This window comes from Arachis ipaensis, chromosome B4 (genome assembly GCF_059453495.1).
Source record: "Arachis ipaensis isolate K30076 ecotype BB chromosome B4, ASM5945349v1, whole genome shotgun sequence".
Classification (NCBI taxonomy): Eukaryota; Viridiplantae; Streptophyta; class Magnoliopsida; order Fabales; family Fabaceae; genus Arachis; species Arachis ipaensis.
The window spans coordinates 121189295-121213508 of NC_142439.1; the positions used below are offsets into that span (position 1 = coordinate 121189295).

Sequence of the window (24214 nt, forward strand, 5' to 3'; positions counted from 1 at the left end):
GCACGAGCTCCTTCTTCTCCATTCCTCGCCTACAGCTCCACCGCCGGCCACCCTAACCGCCGGAGCTACCTTCTCCTTCTTCTCCTCTTTTTTAAACAAAGCAAGCTCCGTGTCTTCGCAGAACAAAGCAAGCTCAAGCTCCACCACCGCCGCGCCTCTCTCTCTCCTTTTATCCCCCTCAGTTGTGGCTCGCATACCTTCGCGCAAGCCCTAGCTCTGTGGCGACCAAAATCGGTTCCACCTCTCTCTTTCCCCCTGTTCGAACTGATAGGGTGCGTGAACTAGGGTTTTGGTTTTGTGGCAGTGGTTGTTCATCGGAGAGCCACTGGCGATGCTCCTATGCTCTTGTTGAATGGCGAAGCTTGAAGCAAAGCTGGAAACGATAGTTGACTCCGTTGGTAACTTCTTCTCTGGCAAAGACCAGCTTCCCTGGTGTGACCCTGATATCGTCGCTGTAAGCCTTTTCTTTTTCTCGAATCCATTTTCTTCCTTCAGAATTGATATCAACTTGTGATTTCTTGTTATCTATTGGTCATGATTTCAATCTTGATGTTTAGGTCAAAATCGAAGTGGCGACTATTCAAGGAGTAGGGATCTTGTGGAGAGGTGCCTAATAGTTGTGAGAATATCTTCTCTTCTGAACTCTTATATGGAGTTTAAGTTTCAACTATGAGAATGTGAGATGATGCTGATTTACATGTTTGAGTAGATTTTTCTTGTTAATTATCATGCTCAAAAGAGACCATAATATTATTATATGATAAGCATGTACTAATACTATGTTATTTACATGTTTGAGTAGATTTTGTTATTCCAAAAGGATGCTTTGTAGTTCCATTTCTTTCAGCAGTCCATTTAGATGAGAATGTGTATAATGGAGCTCTAAACTTAAATCTTTGTTCATATGCATGGTTGTTTTGTTTGCATGGTTTTGATGATAAGCTTGATAGAGCTTGTATTTTAGTATTTTACTCTCTCTGTGATCTTTTGGTTTATTTGCTCTCATTCCCTAAGTTGTTTTTTTTCTGATTTTAGAATTCGACGAGATTAAAGTTGAAATCTCCAAAAGATAGCAGTTATCTCCCGAATTTGCAGGTAATCGTTACAATTACTATGCTTCCGAAGACACTTATCTACCTCTTTAATTAAACCTCCATAATCTGTCTCTATCAACTATCAACCCTTTCAAGAAACTCCCTGCTATTGTTGATGGAAGGTTCAAGCAATTCGAGAGGTACTTCCTTCTTATTTCAATTTCATTTTTATCAATCATTTCCATGCTTACACGGTTACAGTACTATATTATATTATTATATGCCTTGATGAGGTAACCACTCAATAGTTTGTTAGCACTTAGCAGTGGAATCTTTCCATGTCTCCTCCGAATGTAACTGATTCTGATTCTTTCCAGGTCTGGGATGTTTTAAGCAATGAAGAGGTGGTTGAGATAGTATCTTCGGCACCAACACGGTCATCAGCTGCAAGGATTCTGGTAGATGCTGCAGCCCGGGAGTGGAAACTTAAGTATCCGACTTCAAAGATGAATGATTGCGCCGTGGTCTGCCTATTTTTGGATGGTAAAATGGACACAGAATTCGACTATGACGAACAAGACTTCTCTTCTGCAACCCTTCAGAGCTATCATTCTAGCCAACTACTCTGATATCATATCAATGTTCTGCAGTGCACAATGTTTAAATGCCCTAGGTGATGAGTCTAAATTGCTTCCTCTTTGGTGACAGGTAATTTATTTCATTCTAGCCAACTACTCTGCTAATTAGGAGCACTGAGTGATTTTCTATGTCTAGGCAAAGATTTCCTGCTTAAAGTGACTCTTTCTGCTGTCTTTTTGTTTTATCCTGCTGTCTAGGCAAAGATGGTGTTTCTGATATTGTTTCTGCAGCAAAGGTTGCTGCAGTGGCACATCCATTAGCTGAAAAAGCTGAAGAGATTGCTTCCAATATCAGTTACCATGCTCAGTTCAGTCCTCATTTTTCCCCTCTCAAGTTTGAGCTAGAGCAAGCTTACTATGCCACTGCTGAGAGTGTTCGAGATCGTCTCATAAAGGTAAGATTATGATGCACAAATACTTCATTTTTTTTTATTCCTCAGTTTTCTAACTTTGGTTCTGTTGCCTCTTTCTTCTTTTTGCCTGTATTTTGGTTACAAATCATATTGATCATTTCAGGAGCATCACATTCGAACTGGTTGTGGTTCTGTGTCTGTTATAGTGTATGGGGATCCTGAGAAACCAGCTCTGATCACTTATCCAGACCTAGCACTAAAGTGATGTACATAAAGAATTATTGATTGTACTTTACTGTATTTATTACCATGAAGTTATGAAATATAATTAATCTGATTTTGTGAATTGAAATTTTCTGTTTTGTACTTGCATGTTAGTCTTTTTTATTTTCTGAACTACAGAGTTATTAGCCAACTATCATTACTTATGTATATCTAAAAAGTGTAGCAATTTTTAAACAATGCAAGAAGATCTATTCATGGTGAGGTTTGTATTTGAATGTTCTTCAAGATTACTGTTGGATCTTCTGATTTAGCTTATGATACCCGGTGTTATTTCCCTTTCTCCTCAAATTTATCTATGATAGGTTGCTGTAAATTCTATTTCGTACAAAATTGGTGATGAATTAGATTATATGCAAGTTACTTGCCCATTGAGTGTAGCCAAAATTGTGAGGTTGGGGCAGTGCTGGATTCCTTTACAAAATGATGCATTTAACTGGGTTGGGGAATACTTCAGTCTTTCTTTCTATTTGCTTGAATTATCTTATACAACTTTGAATTTATGTTCTGAATTTTTTTCACCTATATAGGTTGTACTTGCTGCATCCATTGTGGGCAAATTTGGTAAAGGTGAGACGTCTTGAATTGATGCTCAGTTAGGTGGTGCCTAAATCAATATGGATTAGAAATTGCTGTTGCACTGACAAAGGCTTCTTTCTTTTGGATGCAGTTCTGGTTTCTAGGCAGTTTGTTGATAATGTTGTGCAGATATGTGTACTAGAGGTATATTGTATTTGCATTCTAGTTGTAATTGCTTTGCCTAGTTCAATTTCTGTATGCTTATTTATCTTAAATGTTCTCTCCTTTATTAATTAGTAGTTCTGTGAAGACAGCTTACCTCTCCAAATTTATGTGAAGACAGAAAGTTATGAGAAGACAGCTTACCTCTCCAAATTTTCTGGATATGAATTGTAGCATTTCTCAAGGTGATAAACTCTTTTCTTATTAAATGTGTATGAATTTGTCTCTTTTCATCATTATCCGTATATATATTGCCAACTTCTCTTCGTATCCCTCACTCATTATATCCCTCGCTTCATCAATTCTCTCCCTCATTACTCATCATCATCATCTCCATGGCTTGTTGCAACTACTTCTTCAACCCTCAACAAATAGATGAATATCATTTCCCACTTCCCATTCAATTTTCCTTATATGATTATGATTATTACTATTATTCCAGGTAATCTAATTAGATTAAATTGTTACAACACTCTATATATACTTTTTTTTGTGAATTATTTGCCACTGTGCTGCATTTATTTATGTTCAATCTATATTTCAGGGGAAACAGTAACGAATATCCACCACTGGAATGTTGGGCACACGAGTTTTCAATACAAGACATGGAGTGTTACCCTTCACTTCCTTTTTATGAAACTCTCTCCATTGAACCAATTTCAACTATTAAAGGTATATATATCATGATGATGACTGATGAGTTTCTTAAAGTTTTTATTTGCTTATTAGATTCTTATATTACTATAGCTACATATATTATACCTTGTCCTTAAATACATGCAGACTATGATAAATCAGAGGTACTGTTTTGTTTTTTCACAAGTTTCCTTATTCAAATTGAACTCAAGTTTGGTTTTTTTGAAGCTTTTCATTGGGTGTCTTCTTGATGTTTGATAAAATGCCTGAACTAAAAATGAGAGTTTTTTTTCAGGTGAAAATTGATGGAGCAAACTCTAAGGGAAGAAGATGCAGCTAACTGGGTTTACAGGGGTGAAGGAGCTATTAATCTTGTTCTTGCTTACAATGGATCAATTAAGTGTATCGGATATGATGAGACCAATTAAGTGTATCGGCTACTATTTTCATTATTTAATCTTGATTTCCTTATCGGTGGTAAAGTATACCTTCAAGCTATTATTTTCATTATTTAATAAGTGGTATCTTTTTGGTTGTAAAACTCTCCTGATCGGAGTACTTCTGTGCAGTAAGATATATCATTATATTATTACACAAAAGGATGTTCACTTGTCAAGATCATCTCTAGGCTTATTTTTGTTAATTAGTTTAACTTGCTATTTATTATATCCTGATCGGGTTGCACATGCGGTTTTTTCTATTTATTATATTTACACAGTCCTTGAAATTTCAGAATTAGTATATTTATGCCACACAATTTTATATTAAATTAGTTTGTATAGATACAAGTTGCACCAATAATGAATTATCAATATGCAGAGGGAATGTATCTTTTGAAAATGGCACTGATGGTTCAATTGAATGGAAATTTTGCAAGTTCGGGTCTTTGTTTGGCTATTGCCATTGTTCAGTTGTACATTTTTGTCTTTCTGAGCTGTTGAGTAATAATCCTGTTTATGCAGACAAATGAGCTCTATCAGCTGGCGTCTGTTGCCTTCTGCTTGCTTGTAGCCTGATAAGGCCTTAGAGCTTGGAATCATAAACAGCCGCCATGAAGCCTTCATCACTTCCAAACTTTGGTGCAACAATGATCACCATGACCTTGTCCTTCCAGCTCTCAAGACCACACTCAAGTATGTAAAGTAATTGAAAAAGAAAAAAAATATCATATAGTATATAATCTCACCAATGTATAGTTGCTCTTCAAATTGATTAGGAAACTTGGGTTGGACTATTTAGACCTTTACTTGATTCATATGCCAGTGAGGTTGAAATCTGAAGTTGATGGAGTTCTTGAAATAGGAAAGGATGATTTGCTTCCCTTTGACATAGAAGGAACATGGGAAGCCATGGAAGAGTGTCAAAGATTAGGCTTAGCCAAATTCATTGGTGTAAGCAACTTTGGCATAAAAAACTCACACAGCTCTTAGAAAATGCAACTATTCCTCCTACTGTCAATCAAGTAAGAAAATTCAATAGCAACACTTGCCAAAAGGGATTAAATTTATCAAATAAATATACATATTTTAAAGGGATTAAATTCAATAATGATGTGGCTATATTCAATTTTGACTTTAGGTGGAAATGAGCTCATCATGGCAACAAGGGAAACTCAGAGAATTTTGCAAGCAGAAAGGAATCCATTTGGCTGCATGGTCACCGTTTTCTAGTAAAGTCACAGATATTGGCATCCATTTTCTAAAAGGTATTGGGCATTGCATTGTAGAATTGTTCCAACATATAGCCACTATCTTTGTTTCTACAATGCACTGATATTGTGTTAATGGCATCCAAATGTCTTGTGTATGAGTGTTTCTGATTAACAATTTAAGAGAAAATGAATTTCATAATTTCATGCTCATCTTCTTTTTTTGCCTTATTTCAGGGCTACAAAATCTTGCTCTGTTAAATTTGGAAGGCTGCTTTGTAACAGCTGCATGCTTGGATACTCTTGCAGGTTGAATCACTTCACAGACCTTATTTATTTATTTATTTTTTGTGTGTGTGTGGGGGGGGGGAGAAATAAGTTTATCTTGATAATATCTATGCCAAAGAGCTTTAGGTGTATCTTCTTATTCATTTAAAAATTGAAAGTTTCAGGTTGAACCAACTTACGTTACTTTTTAGTTTTTAGAGAACTTCCTTTGTTGGATTTAAGATTAACTAATGAATCATTCAAGCAACAAGTTAATATTGTGATTGATTGTTTTCTGCCAGAGCTTCCAGCCCTCTCGAACTTGAATATCAGTAGATGCAATTTTACTAACAATGGATGTGAAATGTTTTCACGTAAGTTGTAGACTTGTCACTTGTACAGCTAGCTACTCACTTTTCACCACCAACTGAACGTGATCATAGGCGGCCACCAATTCATGTGATTGTCATATGTCCAACTCGAGAGCTTGCAAGTCAAGCGACTACAGAAGTTGTTGAATTGCTTAAGTATCATCCTACCATTGGTGTTCAGGTTGTAATTGGAGGGACAAGACTTGCTATACAGTACAGATCCTTGTTGCTACACCTGGAAGGCTTAGAGATCATGTGGAGAATACTGCTGGCTTTGCAACTCGGCTGATGGGTGTGAAAGTGTGGGTGCTCGATGAAGCTGATCATTTATTGGACATGGGATTTCAGAAAGATGTTTTGAAAACAGAATTTATATTTTGAATTATAGTTCATGTATCAATACACTTTGTTGATATATGGTTATTACTTATTATTATAGTTGATGTATCAATACACTTTGTTTATGTTTTGAATTATATTGACTTGTTTGTTTATAGTATTTTTCTTTTAGTTTGATAATACAATGAATTTGTTTATTTTTTGAAATATTATAAATATTTGAATACAAATTAGATAAAAATTTGTATTAAATTTATATTTATTTTGTATGAAAATAAGTTTATTTTGTAATTGGAAAAATAAAAAAAAATATATTTTACCTTACTGATGGATTTACAGACGGATTTTCTGTCTGTAATCAGAGTGTGAGATGATTTTTCAAAGTTCAAATTACAGACGGAAAATCTGTCGGAAAATTCGTCTGTAATTACAGACGGAAAATCCGTCTGAAAATCTGTCTGTAATTACAGACGGAAAATCCGACGGAAAATTCGTCTGTAATTAAAGACGGAAAATCCGTCGAAAAATCCGTCTGTAATTACAGACAGAAAATCCGTCGAAAAGTTCGTCGCCTTTGAGAAATGGATAGAAAATTTACAGAGGGAAAATCTGTCAGTAATGGGTAAAAATCCGTCTGTAATTTTCCGACGGAAAAAAATCCGTCGGTAAATAATTTCCGACGAGGCTTTTACAGAGGGACAAAATCCGTCGGTAATTTCGTCGGTAACCAAAAATCCGTCTGTAATAAAGACCAAATCCGTCTGTAAATCTGTCTGTATTAATCCATTTTCTAGTTGTGCCTATTATAGGCTAAAAAATTTTAGATCTTCTGTATATCTAAATATTATTATTATTATTCAAGTTTAACTAAGTTGACTAACATTAACAAAAATTACTCTCACTAAAATAATGTATTTACACGCACAAAGTATGTTATTGTTGTCTTTTTCTTCCTCCTCCTCCTCATCTTCCTCCTCCTCCTCCTTCTTCTTCGCATTTCTTTTTATTCACGTATTTTTTTTTTCATCGTCATTCTTTTGTTGTTATATTTTTTTCCTTCCTTCTCTCCTTGATAATTTTGCAGCATTATGTGTTTTGAATTGTGCAGAACAACGAGACCAAATACACCTTAATTCACTTAAAAATGAACTGAAATTACATCCAAAATGAACCGAAAATTAAATTTCGAATGAACCAAAAATTTAATGATAACGATACACAAACAAACTCGTTTCAAAGCAAGTACAGACCAAGTCCATTTTAAACAAAAATATATCCAAATCAATTTTGGATTAGACAATGTCATCAATATGGCAAAAATTCGATGATAATGATAACAATAACGACGATAACGATAACGACGATACGTAGTAGAAGAAGACAGTGGCGATAACCATGATGATCATAATGATGATGATGGAGGAGAAGGATGAAAAGGAAAAAGAAAAAGAAATTCCGATAAGAAAAGAAGGAGGAGGAGGAGGAGGTGCTATCGGTGATGACGGTAACAAAATTGAAAAAAATAAAAAATGAGGAGAAGAAGAAGACGACGTAGCATCAGGGTGGAGAAGAATGTGCATGCGTGAATTTGAAATAAGAAGAAGAAGAGGCAGAAGAAGAAGAAGATGTAGCATCTGAATCTAAAAGATTTGGTTGGACTTAGTTAAATTACTTGGATGTGAAGTTTTATTGAAAAAACTTAGGGATTTTTTTTTATATATAAATTAAATAAATGTATTATTTACGGATAAACAATTGCAGCGTTTTTACAAAATTGCATCGTATGACATATTTCATTTACAGTGTAAATAAAATAATTTTGAACGTATTTCGTTTAAATGTTGAACGTATTTCGTTTAAACGAACTACGTTTAAAATTATTTCATTTACACTATAAACAAAATACGAGTACCTGTAATTATACAAAATTTAATTTTTATAGGTATAAAAATACCATTTTTAAAATAATAAAACTCTTAAAAATATAATTTTGACCGATTTAAAAAATAAAATTCGATATATGTTTGTTAATGTTTAGATCTACCTCAGTTAATTTATATTTCATCTATATTTTAAAATTTAAACTAATAATTTTCTTACGTTGTTAATCTATAAATAGGAACGTCTTAATTTATACACAAATAAATGATATACTTTAACATTGTATTTTTTCTGTAATTTTTAAAACTATGACACATACACAAATCGGACCTTCGAATTTGTATTTAAAAAATTAAAAAAATTTAAGATACACAAATCAAATCTTTCTATTTGTGTACTTCAAATATTTTTTAATTTTTAAACACACATCGGACCCTCTAACTAATGTACCTCAAATTTTTTTAATTTTTTAAACATAAATATACAAAATTTAGAGGGTTCGATTTTTGTACCAAAAAATTAAACGGTTTAATTTTTATACTTCTAAATAATCAGACAATTTGATTTTTACCCTCTAAATTAAATCATCCCACATTTTAAAAAAATATTACAGCAGTCCAAATTTAAAAATATACTAATATTAATCCGATATAAAAAATAAAAAGTGCCTATTATACCCTGATTTCCATTCAATTTCCTTGAATGTGACACTATTTTGGACTATTACCGTTTAGCAAGTAATATTTAATAACTAACTGGTAAGAACATTATTGTACACTCAAATCAAAAGGATTTACGCACTACTCATCATCACAGTAATTCTTCCCTTTTGATTCAAAAATGGGAACTGAGCTTATCTCAATTATTAACACTAAGTATTGCAAACCTGCTCCTATCAATATAAAGATTGAAACCGACAAGGGTGTCGCATACATCAACAACGAAGTCATTTTTCGTATTCATGAACCTTCTTTCTCACTCGATAAGGACCGTCGTGTTATATACGATGTTTCTGGAAACCCTGTTTTCACTCTATCAAAGAAGGTTTATTTCAAATTTTTTAGACATAAAAGCTCCTTCAATTCATCACCTGTTCACCTATATATATTTTCTATATTTTAGCAATATATAGTTTACTTCAATAGTTCAATCTTCTAAAAAATGATCTTTTGTTATATCTACCATATAGTTTTACACAACTATATATTTAAACATTTTAATAGACATTTAAAATAGTACTTATTCATCAAATCTATTACATATTTACATGAATTCACTAATTAAATAGTGTGCTGCGTATCATTCAATTTGCACATAACCCCACATATTAATTCATTTGTGTATCAAAATGTCATATGTATATTTTTTACATAAAATATTTTACATATAACTTATCATATATTTGTTTGTTTCTGTACCAAAACTTATTATGTTCCATGTAACTATGATGTATTATTTTTGCAGATAATATCGATGCATGATAGATGGAGAGTTTTCAAAGGCCAAAGCACAAATTCCAGTGATTTGCTGTTTTCAGCGAAGCGATCAACGTTTTTAATCCCAGAAAAGAAGAATATTGATCTTAATGTGTATCTGGCTAAAAATACCAAAGAAAGTGTGTGGGACTTTAAGGTTTGCGCTGGTGCTGAGAAAAGGTCTTGCGATATTTGTGCTCATGGATCGTCTACCCTTCTTGCCAAGGTTAGTCAAAACTTGTTTAGAATTTATCAAAATAATTTTCTGGATAATTCCTGTTATGCTTGCTTAACGTCGAAACTCAGGCTTCGTTTCAGTGGGAACACATGACCATATCAGCAAGTTGTTAATTAATAGGTTGCTATAGACAATAGTAACAGTTAAGATCATCAACTCAGCACTTGGTTAACGCAAAAATATCAATGAATATAATAGCCACTAATATTATGTATTTTATTTTAGGTGTCTTTAATTTCTAACAAAATAATCAATTATTAGAATAATCAAATATTTTATAGTAAAATAATTAAATTTATTACAATGTGATCATTTAGGATAATTTTATGATAAAGAGTTTTTGTGTTGAAAGATTGAAAAATAGTATATATTTATTTAAAAAAATTAATAAAAATAAAAAATATATTTTTGTAAATAAATATTTAATTATCTATCAAAGAGAATCTTTATCTCTTTATCATAATATATATATATATATATATATATGATAAATTTTACCAAATTCTCTCAATTTTAAAAGGAAAGTTATTCCTAGTTACATGTCTCAGTATTATTAATTAAAATAAATTAATTTATCATGACTAAATTTATTTTTTTATTCGGAAAAGCTCTGCATACAAGTCATTAGGGCTTGTATGCTTTACAAGTTCATTAAACAATAAAATCAAAATACCCGCTGCTCCACGTACGTTGATTACACGCGCTATATAACATCCCGCATATATCTAACTACCAAATTTAAAATATTTGTTTCCTTCTTCGTTTTCGTTATTTTGAGATTTGGTTGTTCTTCTTCTCGCGCGTCTTCCCTCCTTCTTCTCCATCGTTCTTTTCCTCTCCTTTTCTCACTGGTATGTTCTTCGTTTACGTTACCCTTTTCTCTCTCTGCAACTCGAGCTTCGTTTTCTATTTTGATTTGTTGTTTTCTGAAATCAAAGTTTGAACTCGTTTTGAAGATAATGGATCATTCAACCTCAGATTGTCAGCTGAATCCAGGCGAAGTGGATTATGAATTTGAATCTAACGAAGTTCCTGAGGTTTGATTTGCATAATGAATTTTCTTTCAGTAATTTGTATAGCATTGTGTAGTTGAAAAATTGCTGAACATTGACTGTGAAACTAACACGTTAACATGAATCTGTCGATTCAATGTATTAGTTGTGATTAATTAACTAGAATTTATAGCAGACGCTCGGGTGTAGATCAGGTCTTTTTTTGGATGTATTCTTGCTTGAAGTGTGGGTGTATCTACAGTACTGGTTTTGTTATTTTAATTGAGTTGTTGTTGTTCAGGTGTATTATATCAGACATGATTGGGTGTGTTTTTAGTTTTTGACATGGTGTATTCTGCAGCCTGTGTATTTACAGTTTATGGCTTTAAAGGTCATTGTGTAGTTGAGTTGTTGCGGTTCGGGTGTATCATATTAGACATGATTAGGTGTATTTGAATCATATCTATGGGTGTATTCACAGTTCTGACACGGTGTATTGTGCAGCCTCTCTCGGTTGTTGATGACGAGCTTGTTCCGAAGGTCGGAATGACCTTTACCACCCTTGAAGATGCTGGAAAATTTTACAGGAACTACGCCAAGGCTGCAGGTTTCTCTACAAGAGTTCGGTGCACAAATAGGAAGGGAAACGAGATTAAGAATCAACTGATTACATGTAGCAGAGAGGGAAAATAGAAATCTAAAATATCTCCGACCAAGAAGACCAATCCGACAGCCGGTCTAAACTGTCCTGCAAGAATTTATATACACACATTGAAGGATGTCGGTGCTTGGATCATTTCAAAGGTTGTGCTGGATCATTCACACCCCTGCTGTCCAAGTAAAGCAGAGATGCTCAAACAGCACAGGGAACTAAGCATGTCCATTCGTCGTACGATAGAGAATAACGAGGAGGCCGGTATCAGACCAAGCAAAACCTACCAATCATTTGTTGCGGCTGCCGCGGGTCACCGCGAGTTAAATTTTATCGAAAAGGACGTGAGGAATTACATTACCAGGGAAGTGCGGAATGTTTCCGAACAAGAAGATGCAAAGGAATTCGGGAAATATTTGTTAAGAATGAAAGAGAAGAATCAGAATTTCTTTTTTGAGCTCCAACTCGAAGAGGATCAATCGATTAAGCTGGCTTTTTGGGCCGATGCAAGAAGCAGAGCTGCCTTTGAGTATTTCGGAGACGTCATTTCATTCGACACCACCTACAATACAAACAGGTAACAAACTGTCCCTGTTTATGATGCTAAATTAATTTATTTTTACGAATCCGCAGCAGAGGTGTATATTGGCTGTTTCATTGGGTGTATGCGAAGCATTTGTTAGGGTGTACCTAATGATTTTGCATTCTGGACCATGGTAATTTGTTTCAGGTATAATTTGGTCTGTGGTTCTTTTGTCGGGGTGAATCACCACGGTCAGTCAACACTTCTCGGATGCTCTTTGATGAAGAATGAAGAAATTGAATCATTCAAATGGTTATTTCAATGCTGGCTTTGTTGCATGGGAGGAAACGCTCCGAAAGGGTTTCTCACCGATCAGTGCGCATCAATGAAATTGGCTTTAGAGGCCTGTATGCCAACGACAATTCACCGTTGGTGTATTTGGCACATCATGAAGAAGATTCCAAGCAAATTAAACGGGTACAAGGGACATGCCGATATTGAGCAAGAAATGAGCCAAGTTGTTTGGAACTCTCACAGCAAAGACTCATTCGATAGGAATTGGAATGATTTTCTGCTGAATTTTGGTCTTGTGGACAACAAGTGGCTTTCATGTAATGTCTTTTTAAAATCTGCAGCAGAGGTGTAAATTGCATGTTCCCTCGGGTGTATTTATAGTCTGTGTTTGGGTGTATTATGCAGATCTGTACGAAGACCGTCACATATGGGTTCCTATCTATCTGGATCACCACTTCTGGGCAGGGATGAGAAGCACACAAAGGAGCGAGAGCATGCATTCATTTTTTAACAAGTATATCACCCGGAACAGCTCGCTTATTCAGTTCGTCAAACAATACGATAATTGCCTCGGAAGCAGGGAGCAAGCAGAGAGAGAATCAGATGCTGCAGATTTTCACACGGTCATACCGTGTGCAACCAAATCCTCCATTGAAGCTCAGTTTAAAGATGCGTACACTCACGCAAAGTTTAGGGAAGTCCAAGCGCAATTCAGAGGAAAGGCGAATTGCATCACCAGATTAAAGAATTTCGCTCTAGGCTATTCAGTATACGAAGTCAGAGAACAAGTTTCCAGCTCAATATTCAACAAGTTCGTGGTTACTTACGACTCGGTTGCAGCCGAGGTAAAATGCCAATGCTTATTATTCGAGTCGAGAGGGATACTCTGCCGTCACGCACTAAGCGTGTTAAGCTTCGAACAAGTAAGCCAAGTGTCCCCTAGATACATACTGGAACGATGGAGCAAGAAGGTAAAGAGGCGACACACACATATCAAGAGCAGCCACGACGAGCCACTAATGGAGCCAAGAAGCAAGAGGTTCGACCAATTGGTTTTTCGTTCGTAAAATATTTGCGAATTTGCCTCCGAATCGGAGGAGCTGACTGCAATTCTACACCGTGCGTACGATAACGTCATGGCCGAGATGGAAGCATTAAAAGCCAAAAGGAAGGTGACATCTTCTTTATCCCACGAAGACGCCAACTTGGAATCCGTTAACGAGCTTCAAAGCCCGCCAAGGATTCGAACAAGAGGACGTCCAAAAAACAGGCTAGGTTCAAAGCTGGAGAAACAGATTGCAAATGCCACAAAGAAGAAGAAGACGAAAGTTTTAAGCGAGGTAAAAGTAATGTTCTTTAAATTTGTGACGATTGAGTTTATTTTTCTCGTTAATAGTTTAGCTAATGTGTGAGTGTTATATTCAGATAAACCTGTTTGATGCTGCATCAGCGGCGCATTCAAATTTCAGCCAATATCAAGGACACGTTATGAATTATCAGTTCAGGGTACCAGCAGCAGGGGATAACTCTTTGGGTGTATAGTTTTATAGGATATGGGTGTAAAAGCACTGTTCTTTTGGGTGTATTTTTGTTAATTCACAATTTACATATAGACACATATATAGATACATATAGAACAAAAGCTGTAAAAATTCGCAGGTTATGTGTGTATATTTGATTTGATGTTTTTCTTCATATTTTAGTACATGTAATTCATACATTTTGAATACAGCACAGACAGTTTGGGTGTATATTTTATGCAATCTTGGGTGTATTATTAGACTTGCGTTGGGTGTAACAGTTTATAATTTGCGTTTATATATGCCTTGATTTTTTCCTTCATATTTTACCACATGTAATACAGCTTTTGAATACATCACAGACAGTTTACCAGCACAGATAGTTTAACTATGGGAAAAAATATACATGGAATAGAAGTTGTTGATAAATGGCAAATATTTACATCATTTGTTCAATTTACAAACTACCCACAGTTGGATTACGCAGTTTCTATATCAGCAGAATTAATCTGACAAAACAAACTCAATAATACAGAGGATGGCTTCGACAGCCTTATAGCACTACTTTCTCTAATTGCCCGATCTCTTTCTTTATTCATCTCACTGAATAGTATCCGGGAAGCATACTCCACTCTATAGTGGTCCACCTCCTCCTACAATTAAAAAGTATATTCTGTTTAAACAGCAATATTAATTGAGTAAAGTAATACAGAATTTTATAGTTCTAAAGACAGTTACCTGTGGCCAATTATCCCATTCATACTTCCCGTTTTTGATGTTTTCCGGCTCAATTAACTCCATCCACTTCATAACGTACACAGCGCAGTCATAGCTGAAAACGAAGAAAGTAAATTACAAATCTCATTTACGAAAGTTTAATGTTCAGACTCACAAATTTATACCTTGTTTTTTGGCCTGATATTTTAACATATGATGTTTTAATTTTCTTCTCGTTCTCCCCTTTCTGCAGAGGTTCCCCGCCGACATATGTTATCAATCTTGAAAATACATATCCCTTAAATAGCAAAACAAATCATTAATACACCCGAATAAATGCACAAGATACACCCAACTGAATGGACAATATACACCCAACACAACTAACGAAATAGACCTAAATATTAAAGTAAAGAAGACAGAGGCAACTTATAGTGAATCTATTAACCTGCTTTCTCTCATCGCTTGGAGCTTTTTTGTGTAGCGGGTCAAGTATATGACATTTCCGCTTTGTTGTATTTATCAGCCATAACCACCAATGACCCAAGTGGCAAACAGGAGCAAAAATCTGAAGGATTCCCACATTTCAACAGTGCGTTATTTTATTTGGCATATAAGTAAATAAGCGTACTAACAAATTTAGCAAACGAAAACTTACATATCGATGCGAAGTTAATTTTTTTCTATCTATGAAGGGAATGAAACTCGGGTAGGCTTCCACCCTGAATTCCTTTTTCGTTTTCGGTGATACGAATTCCCCCTTTGGGTGATCCGAAAGTGCCATGCTCTGCAAGAATTGCGAAACAAGAAATGAAATACTAAACTTACACCCAATTGAACGTAAAAAATACACCCAAATCAATACAGAAAATACACCCAAAGTTCGTAGAAGTAACACTTACCACAATATCGGGGGGGAGACAGTATATTTGTTCTTGAAACCTCTTTTCGTTTTTCTGGTTGAGGATGAGGCAGATGGTAGATACAATCTAGAAATATATGCCGAAATCAATTTTACATTAATAAGCATTCCAATTGACTTTGGTGCATTAATGTTATTCTAATATTACCTGAGATTCTATATCACTTTTTGCCTGGAGGGATACAAGGTGCATACTCATCAAAATGTATTCTCCTTGGCCAATCAGAGTGCACATCTCCTCATACTCGTTAGTATTGCCATCTGCGTCTTCCTTCAGTCTCGTCCCCCAGATGTAGCACTTTTGTTTCATATCATCCGTAATCTGATATAATCCCCCAGGAGTTTGAAACTTTGCAGAACTTTCTCCCCCAGTCCCCCTCTGAATTTGTGGACTTTTGTTTTTTCCCTTCGCCGCACTGCTTGCTATTTTTTGGACCAAATCGTCCAATTGTTCTATCAAATTTGCAGATTCTGGAGATTTTGCCCTTTCTGTCTCCTGCGTTGACGCCCCCTCCTGGCTTGAATCAGTCAATCCAAGGCTGAATGATGGCACCCATGGATCTGTTTTAGGAACATAGGATGCTGTCCGTGCCATCATCAACAGGGCAGCAGCGTCTTCTGCGTCTGGATGACTGTGTCATCATGTATAAGAATAAGAATAAGAATAAGAATATACGGATGATAAGCAAAGATTGATTCTAGTCTGATGAACTTACATTTTAGTTGGAGCTGGGGGAAGCGTGGGTGTGGTCTCTTGAAGTTGTTTGGGGGGTTCAGGAGTGCTGCACAGTTACAAAAAATTAATCATGGCGTAAAAAAAAACTAATCAGGAACAATATACACCCAAACTGTTAGCAAATATACACCCAACCTCTAAACAAATATACACCCAATACTATTTCTTACGTTTCTGTAGTCCCTTCAATCTGTAGCATAGGGGTTGGTTCAAAATCTGTCTCAGTGGTTGTTTGGGATGTCGGCACAAAAACCTGAATCGGGACTCTAAACAAGAATAAAAATGAAAGTTTAACAATGCTTTTGAAAATAATAAGGTTATAAGGTTGAAATATTATTGGAAAACTCACATTGCAAGTGCTTCGGACGGTGTCTGTTCCCTCACAACCATCACATTCGAATCAGCCGGACTCAACCTAAAACACACCCAAATAAAGTCAAAAAATACACCCGAACAATTCAAAAAGAAGACAGGCTTTGTTTTTTGAGAACTTACATACTTGCAGTTTTTGCTTTTTTTTCCTGCCTTTTTTTTCTTGAATAAAATAATAAAGGGCTTTTTTTTCTAAAAAAATATATACAGAATTAGAAGTAGAAGGGTAATAGAAGAACAAAAGTAACGGTTATTTGAGAGAGAAATTACATGCTCTGTGACGGCTGGTTTACACTACTCTATTCTGTGCGTCCTTGAGAGGAAGGACCATCACTTCCCAAGTTCACAGCCGGTATTCTAAAACAGATTTCATGTTATTCAGACAAAATACGATACAGGTATAAAATACACTCAAATGAATGCACAAGATACAACCAACCGAATGGACAATATACACCCAACACAACAAACGAAATATCCCAACTTAATAAACAACATACACCCAACTTGATCCACACAATACACCCAAATGGTTCCACAAAATACACCCAAATCATGATAACAAGATTTTATTAAATAAAGCTTCTTACGTTTCAGAGGACACATAGCGACCTTCTGTCGATCGCAGGTCATGTTGGTTCTCCCTGCGAAACAAGAAACAATTATTAGCAAACAACACACACCAAAATCTGAAATAGACACCCCAGCAAGACATACCCCTCTGCAGCAGATTTATCAACGTTTTCCCTTAGCCATTCATCGAGTTCGTCACTTGATATTTCATATGTCTCACTACATTCATAAAAGAAGATGTTAACAAAAATAATTACGATGATAGACGGTAATATAGCTTACGAGGTACTGTACCCATCAAAGTATTGGTCTTCTTTAGGAGGTGAATCCTCCACGACAACTTTTTTCTTTTTTGGTTGTGTTCTGGGTGGAAAAAAAAGAGTACCAATCAGAAATAAAAAATTAATTTTATCACAGAATATTATGCAAAGAAGTGCTTACTTTTTTGGTGTTGTTTTTGTTTTTTTCTTTTTCTTCTCCTTCTCTGCAGGTGATGATTCTTCGCTCCTATAAGTTAATAATAGACACTTCAGTTAATACACGAAATCTTTATAATGAAGCCAAAAGAAAGGAGTAATAATTTCAGGACATTACTCATCACTTGGTTCAGATTCAGATTCTGAATCAGAATCTGACTCCTCTTGCCTCTGCTTTCTTTTTCTGGAGTCCATTCTGGAAGGCAAACAATCATTATTTAGAACATACTAAAAATACACCCAACGTGATCAACAAAATACACCCAACTCGAAAAAGAAATTACACCCAAGTATGGTACTTACTTTTTCCCCTTTTTGCTGGGGTGTTTTCTTCCTGAATCCTCTGAGTCTTCTTGAGTCTCAGACTCAGAGGTAGAAGTGTCACTGTCAGTAGCTGTTTCTGTCTCCGAAGACGATGTTGGACTCGCCTTCCTTTTTCTGTTTTTTTTATTTCTTGTTTTTTTTCTTTTTTTTCTTTTTTTTTTCATTTTTTCTATTGCTCTTGTCTCCGCCATCTTCACAATCCCCTGAAACATTAGATATTTTAGCTAGCAGCATTCAGGTAAATAAAATACAAGCAACATATTATGTTTACTTACCAAAATTTCCTCTCTTTCTGCAGTCATTCTTTCCACCAACTGCTCCTTAGTCCAGTTGGCAATCCAAGGCTTTGGTGGTCTTTCAGCCCTCTTCTTGCCTTTGTTTTCTGAAAGATGAAAGTATATTATCATCAGGGCAAAGAGGCAGCCATCAATTGCCTTCTTCTTCTTCTCCTGGTAGTCTGTGATGCCCTTGATCATGAAGGTCAAAACATGCCCCCCCAGTTTCTCTCCGATATGCTGTCCATCTTAAAAATTGGGGCCAGGTGCACGGGTGATATTTTGTTTATCGTCGTTGGCAAAAGGAATGCCATCTGTATGTAGAGGATGAATATCCTCTTGAACATCAGGCGTTCCTCTTCGTTGCCAACTCCGATTTCCATCATTTCATCGGTAAGACTTTTGAGGGTCTTACCCTGGAATCTTCTATAAATTATTTTGTCATAATCAGAAAGTTTCTTATACTCAACTTTTTTAGGAAACAGATTTCCTACAAAAAGGAAAACAACAAAGTATCAAAGTCGGTTCAAATACACCCAAGCATCAACCTTAAATACACCCAAGCATCAACTTAATATACACCTATAATTTTGAGCTAGTTACCTGTTGCATTGATGCCAAGCGCCTCACCTATTGTCTTTGGTGTTATTTGGAAAGAACCATATCCTGTCTTCAGTCTGTTCTCCCCAAGTTTGAAGTTGTTTGCCAGTTCCCTTAAGAGTTGGTGATCCACCCTTAGTGGTGGGATGTGCATCAACCCACCGAATCCGAGATCCCTCACAATTGCCTTCTTCTCCTCAGTCATGTTTCTGAACTTATCACTCAGGAGATGTGTGGCACACTTAAGGTCTTTTGTTTGGTTTCTTGCTGCCATTTTCTCTGAAACGAAAAATACACCCAAAGATATCAGTAAGATACACCCATATATATGAGTCAGATACACCCACTAATAACAGTAAGATACACCCATAGATATGATTCAGATACACTCATTGATAACAGTGAGATACACCCATAGATATTATTCAGATAAATCCATATATATTAGTCAGGTATCACTCAAACATGCTTCAATATCAAATTAATTGAGATATCAGTAAGATACATGCATATATGAGTCCGATACACCCATTGATAACAGTAAGATATACCCATATGTAAGAATCAGATACACCCATTGATAACAGTGAGATACACCCATAGATATTATTCAGATACATCCATATAGATATCAGTCAGATATCACTCAACCATGCTTCAATATCAAGCCACATTACAAGGTTAAGCAGTATACACCCCCGAATCTACGGAATAAACCCCCAAAAATCAACAACAATAGCAGGAGAACTTAGAACAAGAACGTAGAACGACGTAGAACTTAGAAGAACGACGTAGAACTTAGAACAGTGTAACAAAGAAGCAAGAATAATAGTAAACCCTAGAAGAACGACGTAGAAGAAAAAGTAAAATATACAGGAATCTTAATGAACTTACGTTGAGTATTGTTGCTTTGTTTTCTCTTCAGATTCTTCACGGAGAGTTTGATGGTGTTTTGATGGAGGTTTCGAACAACGATTTGTATATTTTGAACTTTGATTTTCGCTCGAAAATGGGAGGGTTTCCTTGTTTTCGAAGCGTTTTGAGAAGTGGAAGAAGTGGAAGAGTCTGCCATACGTAACCGTAGTGTTGAGCGCGTGATTTTGACGCGCCATGTTATCACTCTTTATGCGCGTGAGTTCTATTTGGGCTGGGCCAACTTGTAAGCTTGTAAACTTGTATATGTAGCAGGCCCGTTTTTTATTTAATCTAAATTTTGACAACTCAACTAATTAACTATCGTATATTTCTTTTTACAATTTATAAAATTTATTAAAAAAATCTAATTTTATAATTTATTTTTTTTCAAATCACATATTTATTAATTATTTTTAAAAAAAAAATCTCAAAAGACTAAAAAAACAAATAAAAAAATTTAAGAGAGATAAAAAATTTAAAAATGCTATATCTTGATAATTCTCTCTTGTATTCTTCGTATTTTTTAAAAAATCTTTTTCATATATAATATATTTGGTAGTTAATTATTAAAAAAATCTTTTGTTACAATAAAATTTACTTTTAACTACAGTTCAATTAGAGTACACATTTTATAAAATAACCTCTCCTAATTTCATCCAATTAAATTTGAATTTTAAATTTCGTACGGACTGTATACTTTTTTTCTCTTCTATCTTTTTTTTCTGCTATCAATAACTCTGAATTTAACCACTTTTTTTTTTGAAATTGTCTTCGTTACTGTATAAAGAAGTTCTATACGAAAAATGATTTTTTATTTTGAAAAATACAAAAGAAGATAAAATTATCAAACAATAACGTTATAAGAATATTTTTTTATGCCTTTTAAATTTTTTATTTATTTATTTTAATTTTTGAAATTTTTTATTGAAATTTATTAATAAATATGTGACTTGAAAAAAAATTACAAAATAGAACTTTTTTATTATTTTTTATAAATTGTGAAAAAAAATTATACTGCTCATTGGTTAAGTTATCAAAATTTAAGTTAGAAGAATAGTTAAATTTAATCATGATAAATTAACTTATTTTAACTAATACTGCAATATGTAATATGTAATAAGGGATAATTTAATTTACTCTTTAAAATAATTTTATATTATTATAATAATATAAATAAATTATACTAAATATATCTTTCTATAGTTGATTTTTTTATATATCTATTAAGATAATTATTGTTAATGCGATATTAATCAAAGTATCAAACTGATAACGATAAATTCGATCCACTGTTATCAAGTTTAGAAGTCAAATTAGATGTTACAATAATTATTCTTAACACACGTACGTCATACGAATAATTATCTAAAAAGTTATTGAATAATTATATAAAATGCACGGTGTACACAGTCAATACTTTAAAGTTGTTTCTGTCTTAGGTCGTTGTATATATCCAATTTTGTATGTGTTTATGCATATGCGTGTAGATGACGAAGAATAAAGAGGCCTTCGAGGTAGAGGTTCAACCAAACGTGGATTATGGCTTCATAGTTGCACTACTTACCATTGTTGATGAGATCAAACACATCGAGTCTTCGTCTACGACCAATTATAATGATGAAGTCAAGGCTGCGGATACAATCGCAGGAGCAGCTCTGAACGCCATATCTGTGGGTGCAAACACTTATAATAATAACAACATAATAACTACTTTAGATGATGACACAAATGGAGAGGTACAATGCTATTTCAACAACTTAAGTTTATTGGGAGAACCCATCACAAAAATTTTTTGCTCAGATTACTCATATTTAAAATTGTCAAATAATTTTGAGTAGTTGAAATAACATTAGAGAAAGTTTAGGAGGCCAGCACTTTTATTAAAATCTGGTCAGCACTTAACCAGTAAAAGAAAGTAAATAATTCTATACTATTAGATAAAATTTCACACAATTAAAAATACTAATGATAATTAATTGACGACTAAAAAAGAAAGCGTGTACAACCTCCATAGATCTGAGCAGAACACATCATTTACTACATTATTAATCTAAAAAAGATGAATAGCACTAAAAAAAACTATAACATATATATCTAAGTCTCCCGTCTTAAAATAATATATTGATAATTTTTTATAAAATATAAATTTTGATAAAAAAAAGTTCTTTTGTGTATACTGTTTTAAATAGGCTGGTTAATCGTCTAAAAATAGACTTGTTCATCCGGTTTATCAATTTTTTTTCAATTTTTTTAATATAAAATGGACAATAAGATGTATGAACACTTAAAGATAAAAACAAAAGATAATGTGCAAATAATATTATTGAAACTGATGAACTGTCTCTTTAATTTTTTCCTTATTATTATGAATAATTTAATTATTTTGATGTATGTATTATGTTGAGTGAGAATGGTGATGGAGGTTTAATCTGCATTCTGCAGAGTGATGACTGGTGATTGGTGAGCCTCTTCTGTTCCAAGGTTTGTGTTTTGGGAGATTTTCATGGCGAGGGCCCTCTAGTTAGTTGTGGCAAGGTTTTCTTTCCTCTATGTATTTTTAGATTTTTGTGTTTGACATGTGAAACTATATGTTCGTTTTTACTTTTAGTGTTTTTTAGAATTTTGTGAATAATAATAAATAAATAGAAAATACTAGGTAAACAATGACCATCTTGAACAACATGAACAATCACCAATCAAATAAAAATACACTATACTTTAATTTAATACTACTAATTAAATTTAAAATTAATTTACTTTTTTAACCTATTAATTCATATTGTTCACATGTTATTCAAAAATGTTGTTAGTTACCTATACTTTTTTTAAATAAAAATAACAAAAATATTTTTACGGTTTTTATTTTATTCACAAAATTTTTGAAGTAATAAATACTAAAAATAAAAATAATAAATATTTTCACATAATGATCAAGGTGCAGCATCCATTGCATGGTTCGCTGATCTTCTCTTGTATAGTTGTATTATAGTGTATTATTTTTATATGTTGTATTTTTTCATGTGTGTAGAAAATTCTAATAAGCACTACCCCAAGTGCATGTATTAAGGTTCCTCGCTTAATATTATACTTTGCTTGGGTTGTACTTGTCCCCAGGTGTAACCTTCCGGTTAGTACTTCCCGAGCTATTTAAATATCTATGCTTTGGATAATGTTGGATGAAAATTATATATATAATTGTTGTTGTAAATTGATAGAAAAATGTGACAGAGTAATAAAAAATGTGTTACTGTATGCTATGTCATTCGTTGATACAAGAAGCTAATTTATACACATATTTTCAATAATAATCTTAACAATTATTTACTAATGCTAACAACTTCTTAATAACTCTATTTACCTTATATCTAATAATTTATTAATTATATTCTAATATTCTCGTTGAATTCAAGTGAGTGTTAAAAAGATTGTCTTGAGTTTGGATACTAGATTTTAAAAACGAGTAGAACGACGAGCTTTGATAAAGATACTAATCATTTGATCTATAGTCTCAACAACGATTAGATGAATAACACCAATGAGAAGACGTTATCGTACAAATTAAAATAATAGTCATTCTCAATATATTTGGTTCGTTCATGAAAGACATTATTATGGATAATCTGAATAGCACTTATGTTATCACAATAGAGATCAGTAGGAGAAGACTAAAGAGTTTTCAAATCTTCAAGAAGTCAACGAATTGCAACGATTTCAACAGAAGTATCAAGCAAAGCATGATATTCTACTTTGGTGCTTCATCGAGCTGTAAAAGTTTGTTTCTTGGCATGCCAAGAGATAAGAGAGTCACCAAAAAACAAACAATAACCAATACTACAACGACGATCAGTGGGGTCACCAGCCCAATAAACATCAAAATCTTGAAGGATTAAAGAAGATTAAGCAGAAAAATGAAGACCTTGAAGCATAGTACATTTGATGTAGCGAAAAATCCGAAGAACAACAACATAATGAATAGTGTGGAGTGTTGATAAGAACTGGCTAATAACATGAACTGAACAAACAATATTTAATCGAGTGATAGTTAGCGAGTGGCATTATCCAAAGCAGTGCCATCCAAGTGAAGCAAGCATTAGGTTCAAGAGGAGTAGATTTTGTGCAATTATCAGTAATTCCAGTCCGAGCAAGAAGATCAGATGCATACTTTTCTTGAGAATGATAGATGCTATCTTTTAAGGAGATAACTTCAAGAGTAAGAAAATAACTAAGAGATCCAATGTCTTCATCTCAAAGTGGTGGTGAAGACTTGCTTTGAGGTTAGTGATGCTATTAATATCATTGCTAGTAATGATCATGTCATCAACATACAATAGTAGGAGAACAATATCCTTGTTACTTTTGCGAATGAAAAGAACATTCTCATAAGGACTACAAGTTAATCGAGATTGCAGATATTATTACT

The 24214-nt window shown here is 34.0% G+C and overlaps 4 protein-coding genes and 1 pseudogene across 4 annotated transcripts; 3 read left to right on the forward strand and 2 right to left on the reverse strand.

Annotated features, from left to right (window-relative positions):
• Nucleotides 1-4484: 4484 nt before the first annotated feature.
• LOC107636850 (methylecgonone reductase-like) lies at nucleotides 4485-6351 on the forward strand (annotated as a pseudogene).
• A 2679-nt stretch (nucleotides 6352-9030) lies between these two features.
• LOC107636849 (protein LURP-one-related 10-like) lies at nucleotides 9031-21992 on the forward strand. The gene is made up of 4 exons (XM_021121524.2): nucleotides 9031-9234; nucleotides 9655-9891; nucleotides 21282-21530; nucleotides 21984-21992. Exons 1-4 carry the CDS (start codon nucleotides 9031-9033, stop codon nucleotides 21990-21992), a joined length of 699 nt encoding a protein of 232 aa, XP_020977183.2.
• On the forward strand, nucleotides 11149-13870 carry LOC148569003 (protein FAR1-RELATED SEQUENCE 5-like). The gene is made up of 3 exons (XM_088485757.1): nucleotides 11149-12124; nucleotides 12278-13704; nucleotides 13790-13870. The coding sequence occupies exons 1-2, from the start codon at nucleotides 11745-11747 to the stop codon at nucleotides 12714-12716; spliced, it is 819 nt and encodes a 272-aa protein (XP_088341883.1). The 5' UTR covers nucleotides 11149-11744; the 3' UTR covers nucleotides 12717-13704; nucleotides 13790-13870.
• Nucleotides 14921-15833, reverse strand: LOC148569004 (uncharacterized). The gene is made up of 5 exons (XM_088483557.1): nucleotides 15672-15833; nucleotides 15504-15590; nucleotides 15260-15388; nucleotides 15050-15169; nucleotides 14921-14956 (listed from the first exon to the last, which is right to left on the reverse strand). Exons 1-5 carry the CDS (start codon nucleotides 15831-15833, stop codon nucleotides 14921-14923), a joined length of 534 nt encoding a protein of 177 aa, XP_088339683.1.
• LOC107636848 (uncharacterized) lies at nucleotides 16931-20080 on the reverse strand. Its single transcript, XM_088483558.1, has 10 exons — nucleotides 19774-20080; nucleotides 18883-19158; nucleotides 18280-18769; nucleotides 17984-18207; nucleotides 17799-17876; nucleotides 17646-17711; nucleotides 17499-17567; nucleotides 17349-17423; nucleotides 17222-17275; nucleotides 16931-16988 (listed from the first exon to the last, which is right to left on the reverse strand). Exons 3-10 carry the CDS (start codon nucleotides 18478-18480, stop codon nucleotides 16931-16933), a joined length of 825 nt encoding a protein of 274 aa, XP_088339684.1. The 5' UTR covers nucleotides 18481-18769; nucleotides 18883-19158; nucleotides 19774-20080.
• Nucleotides 21993-24214: the final 2222 nt, after the last annotated feature.

Excerpts from the sequence above, each read along its gene's own strand:
- LOC107636849 (XM_021121524.2), top strand. The coding sequence starts at position 9,031 with ATGGGAACTGAGCTTATCTCAATTATTAACACTAAGTATTGCAAACCT. Across the intron at positions 9,235-9,654 it reads TTTTCACTCTATCAAAGAAG|ATAATATCGATGCATGATAG; the intron begins GTTTATTTCAAA and ends TTATTTTTGCAG. Across the intron at positions 9,892-21,281 it reads CGTCTACCCTTCTTGCCAAG|ATGACGAAGAATAAAGAGGC; the intron begins GTTAGTCAAAAC and ends ATATGCGTGTAG.
- LOC148569003 (XM_088485757.1), top strand. The coding sequence starts at position 11,745 with ATGCTCAAACAGCACAGGGAACTAAGCATGTCCATTCGTCGTACGATA. Across the intron at positions 12,125-12,277 it reads ACCACCTACAATACAAACAG|GTATAATTTGGTCTGTGGTT; the intron begins GTAACAAACTGT and ends AATTTGTTTCAG.
- LOC148569004 (XM_088483557.1), bottom strand. The coding sequence starts at position 15,833 with ATGAAACAAAAGTGCTACATCTGGGGGACGAGACTGAAGGAAGACGCA. Across the intron at positions 15,389-15,503 it reads GTCTCCCCCCCGATATTGTG|AGCATGGCACTTTCGGATCA; the intron begins GTAAGTGTTACT and ends CAATTCTTGCAG. Across the intron at positions 14,957-15,049 it reads CAAGCGATGAGAGAAAGCAG|TTGGGTGTATCTTGTGCATT; the intron begins GTTAATAGATTC and ends TTGTCCATTCAG.
- LOC107636848 (XM_088483558.1), bottom strand. The coding sequence starts at position 18,480 with ATGATCAAGGGCATCACAGACTACCAGGAGAAGAAGAAGAAGGCAATT. Across the intron at positions 17,712-17,798 it reads GAATCTGAACCAAGTGATGA|GAGCGAAGAATCATCACCTG; the intron begins GTAATGTCCTGA and ends ATTAACTTATAG. Across the intron at positions 17,424-17,498 it reads GAAGACCAATACTTTGATGG|TGAGACATATGAAATATCAA; the intron begins GTACAGTACCTC and ends TTATGAATGTAG.